General features: G+C 34.4%; 2 protein-coding genes across 4 annotated transcripts; one reads left to right on the forward strand and one right to left on the reverse strand.

Moving 5' to 3' along the window:
* Positions 1-431: 431 nt before the first annotated feature.
* LOC116172519 lies at positions 432-3,988 on the forward strand. 2 transcript variants are annotated; one of them, XM_031489750.1, is made up of 7 exons: positions 432-578; positions 651-717; positions 860-1,064; positions 3,155-3,406; positions 3,453-3,586; positions 3,639-3,719; positions 3,766-3,988. In XM_031489750.1, the coding sequence occupies exons 3-7, from the start codon at positions 929-931 to the stop codon at positions 3,901-3,903; spliced, it is 741 nt and encodes a 246-aa protein (XP_031345610.1). In that variant the 5' UTR covers positions 432-578; positions 651-717; positions 860-928; the 3' UTR covers positions 3,904-3,988. The 2 variants fall into 2 exon arrangements, with proteins under 2 accessions (XP_031345610.1, XP_031345611.1); XM_031489751.1 differs by having other exon boundaries at positions 444-574.
* Positions 3,989-9,235: 5,247 nt separating this feature from the next.
* Positions 9,236-18,585, reverse strand: LOC116171667 (zinc finger protein OZF-like). 2 transcript variants are annotated; one of them, XM_031488636.1, is made up of 7 exons: positions 18,339-18,585; positions 18,020-18,287; positions 17,797-17,963; positions 17,651-17,746; positions 11,427-11,725; positions 10,066-10,196; positions 9,236-10,012 (listed from the first exon to the last, which is right to left on the reverse strand). In XM_031488636.1, the coding sequence occupies exons 1-7, from the start codon at positions 18,486-18,488 to the stop codon at positions 9,594-9,596; spliced, it is 1,530 nt and encodes a 509-aa protein (XP_031344496.1). In that variant the 5' UTR covers positions 18,489-18,585; the 3' UTR covers positions 9,236-9,593. The 2 variants fall into 2 exon arrangements, with proteins under 2 accessions (XP_031344496.1, XP_031344495.1); XM_031488635.1 differs by having other exon boundaries at positions 9,239-10,012; positions 17,797-17,969; positions 18,339-18,584.
* Positions 18,586-19,873: the final 1,288 nt, after the last annotated feature.

Genomic DNA, 19,873 nt, shown 5'->3' on the forward strand with positions numbered 1-19,873 from the left:
GATTGTATAAACCCACCATTAGAAACTGCCATTAATATGGCCATTGAATTTAATATGGCCGAACCATGCCAAAAATTACCAACGTAGTTAAGCCGGTTGTACTATCGTTCTGCCCCTTAATACGTTCCTATTGTTCATTTTATACACGAACCGCGTAAATGAGTCATTTACTTCTCTTGAACCTTGGTGGTTTATTTGCATTGCATCTAAATGATATAGTGTTTTTACCCGTAAAATTAAATGATAGTTCTGTTGTTGGTATCTCCATCTATTACTTGGAGGAAGTAAATGTCTAATTAACCGTTACACAGCGTCCTCTCTGTTTGAATAGCAATATCACTAAATTAGATTTAAGTAGAAGTAAACTATTTCTTATCAGAGAATTTCTGTAATACAAATGTTTTTCAATCTCAATTTATGAATTCATAACCTCTTATTGATTATTCTATTTTTTCCTTACCGTGGCCTTATCGACTATGATTATTTACTGCTTTTAATGTTTTATTGTTATTAAAATGTCATGTCTGTATGTGATATCAAAAATATTGTCAGTCTATTAAACTATTTATAAGTGGTAGGTAAGTTATAGTACATACTCCATTAACTACTTATACTGTTTGCAAAATTGGAATTATTTTTAATTGTTTTAGTCACCTTCGCATCAGAATGGACCTGGAAAATAATTGTCTAAGTAATATACGCACAGTTTAATTCAAAGTAAGTTGTCTTAATTACTCAGTCCCCAAAATACATGAAGTAAGATTAGACAGCGGCGAAGGCCTCTGTTCCTCCCGTGAAAGTGGACAACTTCTTTCCATTCGGTTGTTTTGTGGGACCTACATTTTAGCTTTTGTTGTAGTGGCTTACTATTATTTGCGCCGTGTAACGTACTACAAATGAAGATCACTATTTCTGGAAAGTAGTAAAAATGGAACTTTCGTCAGGAGTGGCTCCATGTACAGGCCTTTTGGGCTATAGCTCAGGACCTCATGAATGTATTGAGCCCCCAGCTTCCTTTGCAGACGTTAAACAACAGGATAATGGAGAATATTGTAAACTACAAGGTAAACTATGCATAATGAAATACCTACAGGGTGCTCGAGAACTACCCAAGTCCATTAATGGGTCTGTGGGAAACCAGTGCAAATAGAGGGCATTGAATTTATGGCTATTAGAAGTGTTCAAGAAATGTGATAATTTTCTCAAAAAATGTCGACTATATTTCTTATGTTTAAAAAACGCATAAAATAGTAAATATAAAGGATTTTATATTTTAGTGTTAAATGCAAAAGCTCATTATATGTGGTTTTGAAGAGCCATTGACACTTTATACAGAATAATGTTTAAATTCCACCAAAAATACCAAATTCGTCTCCAACGGCAAAGGTAAAAAAAAGCCATTATAGGTAGATTGTATTTCAACCTGAAACACCATTACGAAGTATCAGCCCTATTAAAAAAATTCAGAGCTTGTACGAAATTCTAATCCGCCCTTAAAGTTTGTATAAAAAATTGTTGAATATTTTCAGTGCTATTTGAAATGTCTTTTTAATTCAGTTTCAGAACTATTGAGAGACTGACCAGAACTACCATAACTGTCATTACAAAAATTTTGCTACCCCGCGTAACTCTGTACGATAAAAAAAAAATGGTATACGCTTTTCTATTTAAAGGTAAAACCACCAACATTCATAAGTTCCATATCGTTTTTCCCCGCATCGCTTACTATTCCCACTGACATCGCTTGAACTCCAAACGCCCGCATTCGTTATCTTGCCCGTGAAGTTGTTAGTAAATAAGGCCAATTGACTTGTCCGATAACGCCTTTTTATAAAACATCTGCGCAGATAAAACTTACATATTTCCTTATTTATGCATTTTACATGGTACTACATAAGTACAACAAATACAATCGAATACGCCATATTTGTATCAAATTTGGTCCCAATTTCAGGTGTTACATTTCATCCACTGAAAAAAAATGTAACATCCCATAATAATAGATCTAACGATAAATTTATTTCGATCAGAAATGATTCACGGCGTGCAAGCATCGATTATGATAGTGAGAGTGTGTCTTTCGAGTTCCGAACAATACAAACAGCATTTTTATGAACTAATTCGTTGTCTGTTTCTTGGTAATATTTTTGAGTTCTGATTAAAATTTTGGAGAGACTCATTTTGAAAGTTTTTACTTGTGTTTTACAGGATTCTTGCTTTTGGTGTTTCAAATAGAGTTCTGGGCAGCCTCAATAGCTGAAAAAACCTTCCGGCATAGAATTCTGAGATCTATCTTATAAAAAAAAACAAATATAAATTGTGCACAACTCTTGTGCAGATAAAGCGAATTTTTTTATGCTATAATTCTAAACATTCAAACCTCGCCTGACACACATTCAAAATCTACGTTATATAGTGCAAGAATAATCAAACTCTTAACGAAATTCTTCGTTTAATTGTATTTTCCCTTTCTAGATACCTTCACATTTCATTTTCGAGATATATGCATACTTAAGTTTTTACATCGCGAGTAGATATATGTATCTTGTCCAGACATTCCAACTGCCCTGTGTGAGTACTCTCCTTTGACACTTCGTTTTTTGCCTCACCAATGGATATGTTTATGAGTGCTGTCTTGCGACACTGTTTTCAAGACATTTGCACTTTATGTGTTGGCATCACCAATGTATATATATTTATTTCGTTTCCACCAGTCGTTCCAATGGCTCTTTGTGAGTACCCTTCTTCGACACTGTTCTTGAAATATGAGGAATCATAATCCATTACGATGTGGGGTCGAGGAGTAAAGCACTGGTTAGTAAAAATGAATTCGTTTCGGAGAGACCTATTAAAGAAGGATAAAAGCAGTTCTCCATCCAACCTGAGATTTCGATAAGGAATAAGGGGGAAGGGCAGTTGTTGGTAGAAAACAGATCCTTCCATTCAGACCTTTAATTAGAATGCCATGAAGAGCCCCAAGAGGGTGGTAAACTAGGCAATGTATGCAAAACATTAGTCTAGTGATCTAACCCCTCAAAACGAATTCATGTTGTTTATCCTATCTGTCAGACCGAATAATCGCCGCACCGTTTTTTTGCAAAAATATTTTGAATTAAAAGGCTTTACAATAAAATATTAATGTTGTTTTTTCTAGATGATGAGATTCCGGCGGAAACAGAGGTCCTGACGAGTAAATATCAAGTACAAGAAATGAAAATGAAAAAACACAGAGAAAAAAGGATATTAAAACTCTTCATAAGTCATATTCTAGACGATTCAAAAATTAAATTATCAAGTGAAAAGGAAAATTATTTTTGCATGGGCCAAATGATTTTTAAAAAGGTGTACGTGAGAGGTATCATAACAAGCGTGAATCTTATCAAAAATGGAACTCATACCTTTTCAGGTGAGCATTCTGACAATAAATGTGCCTCTTAGAAGTGATTCTTTAGTTGATGATGGTACTGGTACTCTTGATTGTTTTTTATTCAAAAATACCCCATTAGAAGAGCTGCGAAGCAAAACTCTAGAATTAATCGAAGATAACACACAGCTTCTCCAACGAGAATCCAATCCAATGCACAGAGTAAAGCATAGAACGTAAAAAATTGTGAGACAAGCTCAGATTTCATTTACAGGCATGCCTAATGATGTTGCAAAACACGAAAGCACAATTTAAGGAGTTTATACCCTATAAAGATTTCGCACTGGGAGACACTGTAAGATAATCTCCTTCCTGCAAATTTGACAAATTGAAAATTTCAGGTGGAACTAATTGGGAAGTTAAACGAATATCTTACTAAGCGCAATTGTGCTGTTCAATCAATCCAGAAGGTCGATTCTAATTTCAATTCATCTTATTATGAAGATCTCGATTATCTGTATAACACTGTCTATTTATGAGATACATTTAGTGGTAGGGCGGGCAGTATGTGTAAACTGAAAGTATTATGTATAAGTATTAAAAGTGATATTCTTTGTATTTTTAGGTATTTTGTTTTTGTTAAATTAACAAATTGTTTGAAAGCCCATATTTTTGGGGTTAGTTTCTGGATAACTTTCTCTGCCATTTTTATTGAAAAGTACCATAAGCTGAAATTTTGGTAAAGGCACAAACGGAACCAAATTGAATGATCTTGAACTTGGCGCATGCGCAATTGTCAAGACACCGCAAGTCACTAAAAGATGTAATGTTCTGAATGGTTTCATTTAATAAAGAAGTTAGGTATTTTGTGAGTGTTTGTTAGAGGAGAGATAACAGTTATCAGAAGTGGGATAAAGAAGATACTGAAGATATGATTGGTGACGATCGTGAAGCAGATGTCGGGAGCGGAATGGCTGCTGGAAGTGCGAGCGAGGCACTAGGGTTGGCTTCCGCAGGACATAACATCACGGTAGAAGATTTAATTTCAATCGTAGTCTCCACGTTAAATAGGAGAGAGGAAGTAAATCGAAAACTATCCAATGCCGAGATAGCTGCGTAAGCGCGACTCTGATACGTGCGCCTGAACCTTACTGTCTGGCACAAGTGACCCTTATCTACTACCATTCTAAAATCTTGGTAACTATAGATTTTGAAAAGTCTAGGTTAATCCTTATCAAATTGGCGATCTTTATTTTACCGCATCATTATTGATTCTATATGCGTTGTTACTTGTAACCGTTTAATGTTCGGAGGTTGTTGGTGTCAGTCTGTCTGGCCTTGAGAGTAGATAAGACTATCATAATGAGGTTTACGTGAGGAGTTCGAACCAAAATGAATTATAGGTTCCGGTTCTGTAGTAAAAATGTTATCAATGTGTAAGATAATTTGCTCCAATTGCTTATTAATAAAGTATAAAATAAATAAATAAATATAAACCACCATACACAAAGCATGCTATAAAAACGAGGCTAAAAGCAAATTGCAAAACAAGAACTGATTAAAGTACAAGCAGGTAACAAAAAAACGTAGCTGTACAACAGTTTTTGTGTTAGCAGAGTTTCACTCCTGGAATAGGTTACAATATATGAGCCCTTGTTGTCGGAGTTGGCAGCCTATAGTTGAAAAAAAAAGTGTTATTTTAGAAACAACACATCCATACACACATCAATCTGCAAACATAATATTCAATAATTATTCATATATGTTTAAAAGAATGATCAAAAATATGAATCTATAGGTTGGGGTTTAGCAAACATTTACACTAAACATGAAACCGATTTCAAAACAATAAAAGTTAACGGTATCAAACAAATAATTCGGCATTGAGGTTAAATCACGTCAAGTGGAAAAGAGTAGAAATTATTCAAGAGATTAGAGGTTGTAACTTATTCGATGTGGGGCCACTCGATCGTTAAGTGTATGATCCAACATAATAGTTTTTTTATATGTCACTAACTGTACGTACCTATATGGCATTCGGTTTTGGGCTATAGAATAGCTCGTCTAATTCGGGTTCGAACCACGTATGAGAGTCACGTAAATTTTTCACCATGTCAATAAAAAATGAGGCTGACAAGTTTTAATTTAGTGAAAATTTATCCCGTTTGGAAGTTAGTGTTCAGAACAATTCAAAACAGTGGCAGTTGGAAATTTGCAAAAGTTAGTAACTAACGCATTTGGAGAGGAATGAGGTCTTACAAGGTATCAGCACAGCTTATCAGTAAGCTGTGGTATCAGTCTGTGTGTTTCAGTCATTGAGAATCTCCATGCAAGTGAGTTCAATTTTGTTAGCCATAAGGTTTATTTTGTTTGTGTGGAAAAATATAAATAAGTACCTAAGCTTACTGTCGTTGATATTGAAATGAGGGTGGTTATAAAAGAACGTGCCATGAATTAGGATCATTTTGTACGAACTCGTAAAAGTTTTGTAAATAGAGAAACATGTAAAGTGACGTGGATACCTCTTTAATACATTTTTTTAATGCTAATTTCGTATTTACTATCTGCAAGCAAACTATTTAGAAAAGAAAGTTTCAAATTTGATTGTGAGATAAAAAGGGAAAAGAAATTTTCACTAAAATCATTACCGTAAAATTCATGTTAGAGAGCTAGCCGTCATGGTTAACTACTTTCTTTGCGGACAAAAAAATTAGTTTTGCGGTTTTGCGGCAGAAACTTCATTTTATGAGTTAAAACCTAAGTATCTGTTGCAACTAGGCATGGGAATTTTTTTCGATATATCGATAGGTATCGATAGTTATCGATATATCGAATAACAATAGGTAGAGCTAAAAAAATCGATATATCGATAACTATCGATATATCGATACTTATTGATAAGTATCGATATATCGATACCTATCGATATGTCGATAACTATCGATATGTCGATAACTATCGATATATCGATATGTCGATATCTATCGATATGTCGATATCTATCGATATGATATGTCGATAACTATTGATATATCGATATGTCGATAACTATCGATATATCGATATGTCGATAACTATCGATATGTCGATAACTATCGATATGTCGATAACTATCGATATGTCGATAACTATCGATATACGATATGTCGATAACTATCGATATATCGATATGTCGATAACTATTGATATATCGATATGTCGATAACTTACGATAAAATTATGTTATTGTTGAGATTTCAACGAGCGCTACTATTTTTATTAATAAAATCCATTTTCGGGTTTACTCTCGTGTAAATTTACTATTTTTAGTTGCTCGACGTTTCGGAAACTTAACTTTGCTCCCTTTCTCAAGAGAAGCGCTACGTCACATCATCATCCATGCCAAATAAACGCAGTAATAAAATCTTTAGAAAATAGATCTTTTCGTCTTACTGACGATTGCTCAAAAAAAGAAGCACTTCAAAAACTTGAACAAAATGTTGCATCAAAATGGCTACTCTTTAGATAAAATAAAGAAGACAATCAAAGGGTGTAATCATGGCCTATGTATCGGTACCTGATTGATGGTTACAGAGGACCAGTCACAAAAAAACAGAAAAAGCTAAGAACACTTCAAATTTAGATATACAGTTTCAATTGATTGACATTTACGAAATCTAACAAAAAAACTCTTGATAAAGGTAGCAAAGAAACGTCGAGTAACTATTAATAGTCACTTTACACGAGAATAAACCGGAAAATGGATTTTATTAATAAAACTCGATAAGATAACTATCCCTGTCGATAACTATCGATACGTCGAATATTTCTCTCAAATGAGGCGTGCAATTACCGCTTAATTACAGCGGTAATTGCATTGTAGAAAGCTAAAGAGCCCTGCGATAATTGCACATTTAATATGGTAACTCCATTAAAGTTGCAAGAACTGCATTGGGTTATTTTCATATTTTGTTAAAAGAGCCCTCTTGTCTTGTCGGGCTCTTTCGCCAAAATATAAAAGTAAACTCATGCAGTTTTTAGACACGCTTTCAAAAAAATTATCGGTAATATTATATCGATACCTATATATTAAAAACTATCGCCATAACGAGAACTATCGATATACCGAAACTTATCGATATAGCGGCAGTTATCGATCTTTCGATAGTTATCGGTGTATCGATAACCATCGATATTTCGATAATTATCGGCATATCGATAAGTAAAATATATCGATGGGTAAGTACCCGATACTTATATCGATAGGTGAAAACAGTTATCGCCCATCCCTAGCGATAACTATCGACATATCGATAACTATCGATAACTATCGACATATCGATATATCGATAACTATCGACATATCGATATATCGATAACTATCGACATATCGATATATCGATAACTATCGACATATCGATAGTAATCATATATCGATAACTATCGATATATCGATAACTATCGAAATATCGATAACTATCGAAATATCGATAACTATCGAAATATCGATAACTATCGTTATATCGATAACTATCGACATATCGATAACTATCGATATATCGATAACTATCGATATATCGATAACTATCGATTATCGGCATATCGATAAGTAAAATATATCGATAGGTAAGTACCCGATACTTATCGATAGGTGAAAACAGTTATCGCCCATCCCTAGTTGCAACTCCTAGTTGCACGATTCTCCAATTTCAAAATCTAAGATATATGTTTGCTATTTGTCACCAGAGGGGACACTCCCTATTCTATACGTATCTACGTAAGGTTGAAAATCGAAAATTTTTTCCGTTCCACTCTTCTGTTTTGCCTAGAAATTAATTCCTATAATCATTGAATAATAATTATTATTCAATGCTATAATATACTGCAGCCTTAAAATGGTAATTTGTATTTGGTTTTGAAGGGGTTTCCATGTCGGTGGCCTTTTATTGTATATAGCGTTGCTGCAATTTGATTTTGGTGTGCACTTTTAACTGAAATGAAATAGTATATATCAAGGGATAATATGATATGTACCTACGCTATTTTTGTGCTTCTGTAAGTAATCAGTTTCAACTGTACCAAAGCACTCATTTTCCGCCTTGAAGAGTTGAAGATAAAAGGTACAGCCATTGATGTTTAGAGGGAATCTTTGATACCTTTTGCATCCTCGCCAGTTACATTTCGTAAGTACCTACCATAATTTTGACCTGTACCGTAACTACATTTTGAATTCATACAGTTTAATTTTTGCTTTGTCTTGCACAGTAATTTCTACCGCTCCGTTTTATTGCAAGGTAAGCTTTTTGATACTTCCTGTTCGATTAATTATAAGAGGGGAAATTGTTTCACTTTCCTGGATTTACTTTCCCGTAGACACCACTAATTAATTCGCATTTTGTTGCTTTCATACCCGCTAGGGAGTTTACCGTAATTTGGTTTTACTTTGTCCGAGTGCCCGCCGCCATTTATTGAATTCGTCCGGTTCCTGGAGTTCTCGTTTACTTTGATTTAGTTATTATAATTTGTAAATTTTCAGAAAAAAACTTTATAAAACGGAAGTTGGTACCCTCGCGAAGTGGCATTCGCCACCAGAGTAGATCCACCCCTGGTATAGGGTAAACTGCAAAGTAGAGGGTAGGTAAGTAGAACCTAAGCTTTTTGTGAAAAACTGTGCTGTTTCGTAAAATTATATGGCATCACTGTATTTTGCCTTCAATGGACTATTTAAAAAATTTATATTTCAAAGGATATGTTCAGAAATCATTCACAATTTAAAAACAATAATTTTTTACCAGTGGACAGCGGCTTGTTTATTTACCAACACTAAACTTGCACGAAGACTTTTGAAAAAGCAAACAATCTCAAAGAAAATTGTTAAAAGGACATCATTTATTGTAATCCAAGGACACATTTGAATAAATTTTACATTTCAATGTGAAATATTTAGTATAATAAATAAATCAAGAACAATTTAAACAATATATTGATTTTTCTGCAGCAAATATTAATTACGCAGATGTAAAATGCAATTTCTTTAAAAAGTCAAACTCACATTTCAGACATAACTTGCATTTGAGGTTCTTTGTCTTTAGTGCAAATGGTTGGGACATTTTCATGTACTTTTTAGCTTTACTACATTTACGATCAGATATGCTTTATTGCAAAATTCAGTTATAGTTATATATGAAATGTAAGAGGTGAAATTAATTAAGAGCATAAAATACTGTAGTAACTGTATGAATCTATTGAGCTAGTGAGTCTTCATATGAGTAGAGAGGGGGCCTGTTTGTGAAAACGATTTATCGCAAATTTGACATGTGTACGGTTTTTCGCCGGTGTGAATACGCAGATGAACTTTTAATGTGGACGCTTGATAGAATCCTTTTTTACAAACGCCGCAAACGTGACTGCGATCGCCCGTATGCGTTTTAATGTGAATCCGTAAATCTTCGCTGCGAGGGAATGCTTTGGGACACAGATTGCACTGATATGGTTTTTCTCCCGTATGAATACGCATGTGCTTCTTTAACTGTGAGGAACTGACACACCCGCGACCGCAGACCGAACATACGTAAGGTTTTACGCCGCTGTGTGATCTTGAATGGACAGTCAGTCGTGACGGATCGGGGAAACCTTTCCCACACACTGTGCAGATGTAAGGACGTTCACCTGAAACACATTGTGACAGTACATACATACAAAATGTAAGGCAAATTGCGTACCTGTGTGCGTACGTTTATGAATAATAAGATTGCTGGGAGTTGTGAAGCCTTTGCCGCAGTATGGACATATGTGATCTTTAAGTCCTGTGTGTGTTTTCATGTGCATTGCTAATGAACCTGATCCACATAATCTACAAATTATTAATTTTAGTATAGTGTAGTACCTCTCTAGTCATATCTAATGTAACTCCATTAAATCCATACCATTAATAACAGATTTAATATTCAAGATTCCGAGTTCAAGGCTCATGTGTCATGGCGCAAGACTTGCCGGTCATCATTTATGAATCGAGGTTCAGAACTCGAGGCTTAAGTTTCAGTGAATTCAGATTCAGATTGGAGACGGTTCGAAGACTCAAGGTCTGGAGGTCCAGACTTAATATTCAGATTCCGAGTTCAAGGCTCAAGACGTGCCGGTCAGAATTTATGAATCGAGGCAGTGAATTCAGATTCAGATTGGAGAAGGTTTGAAGAATCAAGATCTGGAGGTCCAGATTTAATATTCAAGATTCCAAGTTCAAGGCTAATAACATACAGGGTGCCCATTATGTATGGAATATAGTATAATTTCGATAAGTAACGACTGTACACAAAATTTTTCTGTATGAAAGACAGCATTCAATGGTTTGTCTTTAAAAACAATTAAATTTGCTATGAAGTCTACCATTAATTTGTTAGCTGGTTTTTTCTTGGCCAGTTCTTTTTTTCCCAGCCTATTTATATTTTGTGCTTTTATGATTGCAATGTAATTTATTCTAATTAATTTTCCATTTTTAAAACATGTACTCGTTTTACTTGTGTACCTTACTTGATCCTCGCTGCAACTGGCAACAGATATCTTCTAGCGACTTTTTAAAAGACAACATAGTAAGTGATCCTAATATTTGGTTGTGCAGGTTAGGTAGCTTTGTCTAAACTATCATGAGCCATTGGGTTAAGTTTGCGAGGAAAACTTTTGATTTTAAATCTTGAGTTGTCTACACAAATCCTTCCAATAACTACTTCGTTCTCCCAATTTTCAACTAGAACTAGTTATGTTGCAGATTTTGTTTAGTAGTATTTTGAAGAGAAATTTCATGCAGCTACTCACGTTTTGGTAGTATTACGTTCGGCTATATAACAAAACCTTACAGTATGAACAATAAACCACCCACACATAACAGGTACCTGTTTCACTCATTAAGGCCTGGTCTTTCAGTTAAACTTGTGTAGATACATACCTATGTGAATACATTTGTTTCTAATTTGACATGCAAAGTTGGCTACATTTAACTTTAAATGAAACACCAACCCTTAATGTTTTATTCTTAGAATATACCGATTAAATTTGAAGTATGAATGTAATAATTACCAAGAATTACCTTTTACCGCAAACGTCACATGCGTGACTCTTTATTCCACTGTGAGTTTTATTGTGGGCTGCTAAACTGGTGTAACGAGAAAACGCTTTTCCGCACACGGAACAAATGAAACCTTTCTCGTTCGCGTGCGCACGCATATGTTCCAATAGCCGAAACGACTGCGCAAACGCCTTCCCGCATAATTTGCACCCGAATGGTTTCTCGCCCGTATGCGTCCGTAAATGTCTAGTTAAGTCATCGGATCTGGCAAAACCTTTGCCACACTCACTGCACAGGTGCCGTTTTGCGCCATCGTGGACCTACGTAAATGTGATTTTTTACTCAATTGTCCATCTAGATAGCAGAGTAGTACTCGCAGAACAGAAAGTGAGTTAAAGTTATAAAAGTATAAGCACAGATTAAATACAACAGATAGCTCACCTCAATGCATTTTATTTGTAACAAAATTAAGGATAAAATATCCTTAATTTAAATACCTTGGTATCCTTAAACGCGCCCTCTATTTGCAAAATAAAATAACGCCATTCTAATTCAGTTCAACTAAATTTACAAACTTTATTTATTCGACTATAGATGACACACAGTAGGGTTACAAACCCGCAAGGAATTTTTATTTACTCGCTTCTGCGGTATATAAATATACATATATAATGCTGGCGGGTTTGTTTTCGCACACGACATCAAAATCTAGTTTGCGATTAAACTTGAACTTGAATTCCCATTCTAAATTACGTTTTTTTCGTTTGTGTTTTTTATATTTTTTTTTTGCAAAGTACGAACTAACTACTTAATTAGTAAAAAAGGAAACAAATGCTATTGCAAAATTAGCCAGATTTTGTACTATGCAATACGGAGGCAGGTGTTTGAGTAAACACGCGCGTAATGCTTTCTTTTGTAACACGAAACTGCTCCATACACAGATTACATTACATTGATGACGATTACATTACATGAGTTCAAGAGAACATTTTCTCCTAGCCCTAGCTAGAAAACTATTGTTACCGTCTGTCCGGTGTTCTGTTTGTCAATCATACTATGACTATGAAATCCCGGGGGTGGAAAGGGGTGGAAAGTGGTGTTTTGCAGATTGTGGCAAAACTATTAATTTTAGACGAAAATGTTCAATGTAAAAGTTATAGAGATTAAAATGAGCAACTTTTGCATCTGCACTATTTTCACATATAAGTACCTCAAATTTTCCTAGAAAAACCGGAAAAACTGTTTTTTTCGTTTTTAATATTATTTTTGCGATAAAAAGTCGTAGGGGTTTGAAATTTGGAGGAAACATAGCTTTTTTTATGATAAAAAAGGAGATAATTTTTGGGCCCGTGAAGTTGAACCGTTTCCGAGATCTCACGATTTCTGAAAAAAAACACCTCTTTTTCAAAGGAATGAAAAATCCATTGGTCATGAGTGATAAAGGTGTATTGATATTCATAAAAGAGCAGCCGAAGTAGGTGAAGAATTGATACTACGGAAGTTCAAAAAACTATATGAGCATCAGTACGATGCGTTTAAGAAGCGGTGCCACATAAAAATGTAGAACAAGACCAACCTACTGAAAATGTCTTTCATCCAACTTTATTCAACAAATTGCAAAATACCAGTTTCCACCCCTTTCAACCTCCGTGATTTCACCCGCGGAAAAATTCAGCGTAGTCGATCGTAAAAGATTTTGTACTGTAGTGTTGTAGAAAGTAGTGTAGTAGACTAAATGAACGCTCGCCTTCTGCCGATGTGACGTAATTTTGCATACGGGCTCCAGGACCCGGTTTGCCCCCCTTATCGGCGGTCCTGCTGTAGTATAGCTGTGTTTAATAGAAATAGAATGGGTTTTGAAGTGCAAGATACTTATATCAAGAAAACGAAATTTGTCAAGAGCACGCACTCCATTTTTTAGATACTTATACCAAAATTAAAAATGTTTATAATTTGTAATTATGGTCGAATTAAATTTTTAACAACAAGAAGTAGGTTAGTAGGTAGGTCCCTACATATTTGGAAATACCACAGTTCATCCACAGATACGATTTTTATCGTGGAAATCAAGGTATAATAGTCAATAGATAGAGAATAAATATAGAATATAAAATCTGTGAAGGAATTAAAAGTTATGATTACAAAGATGCAGTTCGGAGACAGTGCAAATAAATTCTTCATTGAAACTATTTGCATTTTCATTGCAATAATCGAAAAACTAGACAATGTAGTGACAGTGAAATAGGGAGTAGAGCAACGAAAATTAATTTGTTATGGTTCAAAATTGGAAATACTTGGTCTTGTGCTTTTGTACAAACTACTTTTTTTATGGAAATATTTAGGCATAAATGCCCGAATTGTACGAAACTCGACTGACAGTTAATTTAATTAAAACCGACAGTTCAAGCGTCAAAATCGGCTAATAAATTACTTTCGTAATATCCTGACAAAGCTACCTTTATTTATATAGTAATTAAAAAAAGAAACTGAAGGTTAATTCTTCATAAAAAGCGACTGTAGCATGTATTCTAGGTAATATGATACCGTAAGTGATTCACTGTATATAATTCCCTTTGCGTTATGGCTGGCTTTAAGGAAACAGAAACCTTCTTTGTAAAACTGCCATAGTGCCACCTCGTATTGGAGAAAAATAACGTAATACTTTTAGCACAGACGCTCAAGTGAATTAATTTAACATGATACAATCCTAATAATAGGCTACCAGGGCAACAGTGTAGTATTGGGGCTGCATTTGGGAAAAATGCATTCAGTTGGCTATCTGTTGTATTTAATCTGTGGTATAAGCATTAAATAAGGATGTGAATTGAAGATAATTGGTATAGGAAAAACAATAAACATTGTTTTTTATTTGCAAGGCGGTGGGTACTGCTCGCGAGCGTTTCGCTTGAAAAAGTGCTCCAAGCGGAATAAGCGCTTGCGAGCACTTTTCGAAGCGGCCGCTTGGTGCTCGATATTCGAGCGTTCACTTAAAAGTGTTCGGCGCTCGAGCGCTTTTTTCTACTCGTGAGCTGCTTTTCCGCGAGCGTTTTTTTTTCGCTCGCAAGCTCTTTTATCGCTCGCGAGCTCTATTTCCTCCTGAGCGTTTTCTTTCGATCGCGAGTGCTTTTAACCGCCCTCAAACTCTGAAGGATTAAGGATTAACTTTTTCGCTCTTGAACGTTTTTTTCCGTTCACGAGCACTTTTCCTGAGCGCTCACGATAAACCGCTCGAGCACTTTTAGGAGTGCTCAGAACTGGCAAGCTTGATGCTCGCGAGCATTTTTGAGGCAATTAGAGCGCGCGTCGCTCGAGCGGTTATTTAGAACGCTCGACCCAGCTTTGCCTCTGAGCTATATCTGATCTAATTGGAATTGGCGCATTATTTGTAAATAGCGGAGGAAGGAGATTATTCTGTGATGAAAGTAGTGTTCCCTTAAATACGTGAGACAAGGTGTTTAATACCAAAAGGCATTCAACAGAAAAATTATGGAAGCGTTGTGAGTGTTGCGGACACAACATTTTTATGATATTTTCGCGGAGCAATTGTTGGAGTAGAATATACAGAGTGTTTCTAAATATGATGTGAATACGGAAGGGGCTAATTCTTTGACTTATTTTATGACTAAAGTTTATAGGTGCAGAAACCCTTCGTTACTGATCTACAATTCACAACATCATAGTTACCAAGTCACCGACGTATGTACCTATATCGGATAATCTCCTTTAGAACTGATGTACATAAACTCAATTTAAGGTTTAAAGGACTACTAACGCCACCTATGCATAGAACGCAATTTTTCAAAAGATCGTTTTCATATAAGATCACAAAGGTCTATAATAATCTTCCTGCAAACCTTAAGTTGCTATCGCTTAAATAATTCAAGCTTAAGTTGCGCAAATTGCTGCTCGAACATCAAATCCAAATTTAACATAGGAACCTAGGCTTTGTATTTCATCGCGGGTTTATTGGAAGGTTCTAAGGAAAGTATTTTATTTTTTGTATTGTAGTTTGTTTAATTTTTAATTTTTTTTCTTTCTGTTTTGTTTTTGGGGATAATTAAAGGCAATATTATTAATTATTAATTAAATTATTAATGTATTCAAATTTGAAGATTCTTAAATTTTTTCTTCATATAATTATACAGTTTGTTCCCGTACTGACTTCACTGTACGTGTAATTGAGCAAAAATGTTTGAATCTCGTTTTCATGTTTTGGGATCCTGGCCTATTTGAGTTAAAAAGAATTTCAAGCACATTTTTACTTTTTAAAATCCAAGATGACCGTGACAAATGAGAAAAAATTCAGATAAAGTGTCATTTCGGTCAATAAACGGCACAACTGTTATTAAGAAAAGGTGTTTAGAATATAAAATTATGTCCATAAGCAAAATTTCACAAATATCGGATCACTGTAATTAAATCAGTATTTGATTTGTAGTCAATCCGGGGAGTACTGTATGCAGTTTTTAAGATATTTGGCTCAAATTTGAAATAATTATGTTATGTTGAAGGGCTTACATCATTGCCCATGTCAATGGTAGTGAGAATCTACAGGATGTTGTTTTTTCAGAGGTCATGTTCCATTTTCTACCCTGTAACTTTTTTTCGGTGCGCCGCTGGTAGATTGTGAAACAAGAATTTGATTTTCTAACTTGTTTAGAAACTTTTTGGTCTCATAATTTTTTTTCTTGTGACCATTATCGAGAAAAATAATAAAAATCAATTTTTGGTAGTTGTCTAAAATAAACCAACTTAAAAATCATTTCATGGCCTCCAAGATGTTAAAGGATTTAAAATGTACACAGTGTGAGTATAATTTTGAAAATAGTCTAGAAGGCCCTGGATTTATTAACGAGCTCCTATCGAGTTTATAATTTTGCTGTGTCTGTCCGTCCGTCCGTTAGCACGATAACTCATAAACGAATGGACCAATTACGATGGAATTTTGCACGTAGATTCTTTATCAAATTTGTAGATCGGAGTTCGTGAATTGTCAATGTAGACCAAAAAATAAAGTAGGCCCTTTTGACATCTCCCTTAGTTATGAACCGAATTGCATGAAATTCAATATGCGCATAGCTTTAGCTATGTAAAACACAATTCCAAAAGTTGAGCCTAATCGATAGGCATTCACAGTGCCCTTTGCGCATCTCGACCATATACAGACCGAAATGCAAACTTTCTGATTTATGAAGGTATTTAAATGAAATTTCATACATATCCACTTGGAATAAAACCAAATTTAACGCCAGTTTCAAAAATTTCGTTTGGTGCATGCGCCATGCGCAGTGCCAACTTTCTTATTTATGAAGGGATTTAAATGAAATTTGATACATAGCCACTTGGAATAAAAGCAAATTTAACGCCAGTTTCCAAATTTGGTTTTGCGCATGCACAGTGCTAACTTTCTTATTTATGGAAGCAATTAAATGAAATTTCATACATATAAAATAAAAGCAAAACTAACATCAGGTTTAAAATTTGGTTCTGCACATGCTATAGCCATACCCAGGAGCTCGTTTGCTATATTTGTTTAATTTATTTGGATAATAACTTGTTTTTATTAATTTAGAGTTTTTGACAGTTTGCATTTAAAATTGTATCTTGTGGTTTATATGTTTATAATAATAATATAATACTGAATCATATTTAGGAACACCCTGTATATAATTACACGACCTTAAGACGAATACCTTAAAAGAATACAAAAGGAGTTGTGATATAGCAGTGTTTAAGTACACTTGCATATGTTTAGAAATTAGAAATACCTTCTTAATTCTTTATGTACCACCATCACCATCATACATAATAATATTTATGTATAGAAGTACTCATGTGTACAAGGTGTTACAGTATATGTGCATCTTTACTCACTTCCACACACGTCTTTGAAAAAATGTCATACGCATTTTTTGTATGTGTGTTCATCTTTCGAAATACCTTACGCCATTTTAAACAACTGATTCTTATAGAATATGCTCTCAAACAGCGGTAGCATTCAATATTCAAATGAAGCCCTAAAGTAGCATGTAAGTGGTAATTAATTAGTCTACTTTAATTTTTAATTAATCAGTAATTAGGTATTGTTTTCTAGTGTTTTTAGAATTGTTCTACAAAACACATAACTGACAGAACTCTTAACATAAAGGAGCAATAAATTTGAAATTAGCATTTAATTGTCGATTTCTGTTCTCCCGATACTGCTCTGCTAATTAACTGGGCATCAATTTCAGTTTGGTACGTACCTTCATGTGCCTGCATAACGTACTAGCACTAGCAAAACCTTGACTACAAATTTTACAAAAATGCCTCGTAGTTTTCGGATGACTACGACCGTGAATCTATAAACATCCAAAATTATCATTACGACTTCACTTCTAAATAAAACTACTTTTAAATCTATCGAACTTGTGAAGCAAGCCGTGCATTCCCCGCATGCGTAAATCGGTTGCTCTGTGTCATCCTTTAATTTTTTTTTCTTCGTCTCTTTTATATCCGCTTTAATATCCATATCAAGAATTGATGTATCTAACAAATTGTCATCGTTTTCCGAATTATCTATAACTAATAACTTATTAAGCGCAGTCGCATTTCAAAACAGGGGAATCACCTACGTGGAAGTAGAAGATCATTTTCAATACAGCCAGGTTTAATATCCGTGCCATCGTTTTTTTCTTCCACCATTTGTAAAGTGTGAAAACTTCCAACTATTGGCATATCGTCTTTAAAATCGGAGATATATGTACTTAGTGAAGGCTTTCCAAGGATGTCGCGTAAAGTAGAATCTGATCTTTCACATAATTGTTTAAAGGAAAATGCTCTCGTAATGTAATGAACACACTGTAAACACACCTGTCCGGGTAATCCATCGCCTTCGACCACCTATGCATAAGACAGTGAGAACGTGATATACAAGAAAGTAATTCAAATGACCTGTACTGAAGCACAAGACATGAGCATTTCGTATAGTTTGGTTTCTTCACCTATACTATTGCTTTCTGTAGTAAAAACTGAACGCATATTTGCGTCTTCTACTAGACAAGTTCGACAAATCTTTTCAGTTTGTAAACTTTGCAATTCCATACTAATTTAATACAAAACAAGAATAAACAATTTTTAATACCAAAATAAAGAAACAGTTAAGACAATGACATGTAAATTCCACTGAAGTTAGTCACTTGTGGTGTGTTTCAAGTTTGAGATACCAAGTGATCCGTAAAAACCGTAGTACACCATCTTAAATTATATATTCAGCTTAAGTCTGGTGACCATTGTTTAGCAAACAATATTAGTTACTAAGTAAGATTAAAACTTTGAAGTTAACAATATTGATTAAATTTGGTAGTCTGAATCCCACATTGTAAACGTATTTTCAATATTGAAATCGAATGGATTATTGATTATGATAATGGTATGAAGTTAGCTGTTTTTAGTCCAAATGCTCCTTTGTAGTTCTAGTAGAGTGTAATACATAACCTTTAAAGTACGCTACAGATTTATAGGCACAAAAGTACATGCAATTTATCCATATATCTACGTTTATATATCAAATTTTTCATGAATTTGGAAGAAAAATCTCACTGTGAATTTTTACATTCAATTTGACATCATAAACTGAAGAAATAGGTTTTGTTCTATTTTTGAGGAAAATAAATCTTTAAAGCTCCTTTAACTGTTATCGGCACTATACCAATTGGAAATATAACTTTTTCTTTAATTTGAATACACGCACACGAACGAAAATTAGAATACGGAAGTAAAAGCGATAATATTCAAATTAATTAATATGACAGGCAGATCTTCATTTGTTGTAGGTAGTTATTTTGGTTGCATAAAGTTAGGCGTCCTTTAGAAGTTTTTTATCATGTAAAAATAGACATAGGAAATTCCCATGTCTACTTCTATATGAATATCACTGTATACTATATGAAAATGTGGAATCAAGACCACACAAAAACAATCTTATACATTTGTATCAACAACATAGCCGAATGTAGGCTGAATTCGGCTTGTTTTTAATCAGAGATTTTAATTTATAACCTAACCTAAACCTAACTTGTAGTTTAAGTTACATGAAATAGGCTGAAATCAGTTATCAATTTTCCCAGAAATTCAACAATATTGCAAAACAAGTTAAAAAGTAATCGTAAACGATTTACATAAAGCGCATTTCCACTTGCATTCATTTCCCATTTGTAAGATGCAACTTCTGTTAAAATCGTAAAAATCCGCCCACAAATATGAAAGATAGCGTTGCACATGGGCAATCCATTGTTGACGTGCTACTTCAATTTCAGTTTATGCGAAGAATTTCATTTCAATGCTTTTCTAAATAAGAAAGTTGGAACTGCGCATGCGCAAACCTAAATTTTAAACTAATGTTAGATTTTCCTTTGTTCCAAGCGCCTAAGTATCAAATTTCACTTAAATAGTTCCATAGATAAAAAAGTTGGCACTGCGCATTCGCA

Source organism: Photinus pyralis, unplaced genomic scaffold (assembly GCF_008802855.1).
Source record: "Photinus pyralis isolate 1611_PpyrPB1 unplaced genomic scaffold, Ppyr1.3 Ppyr1.4_LG5, whole genome shotgun sequence".
In the NCBI taxonomy this organism is placed as follows: Eukaryota; Metazoa; Arthropoda; class Insecta; order Coleoptera; family Lampyridae; genus Photinus; species Photinus pyralis.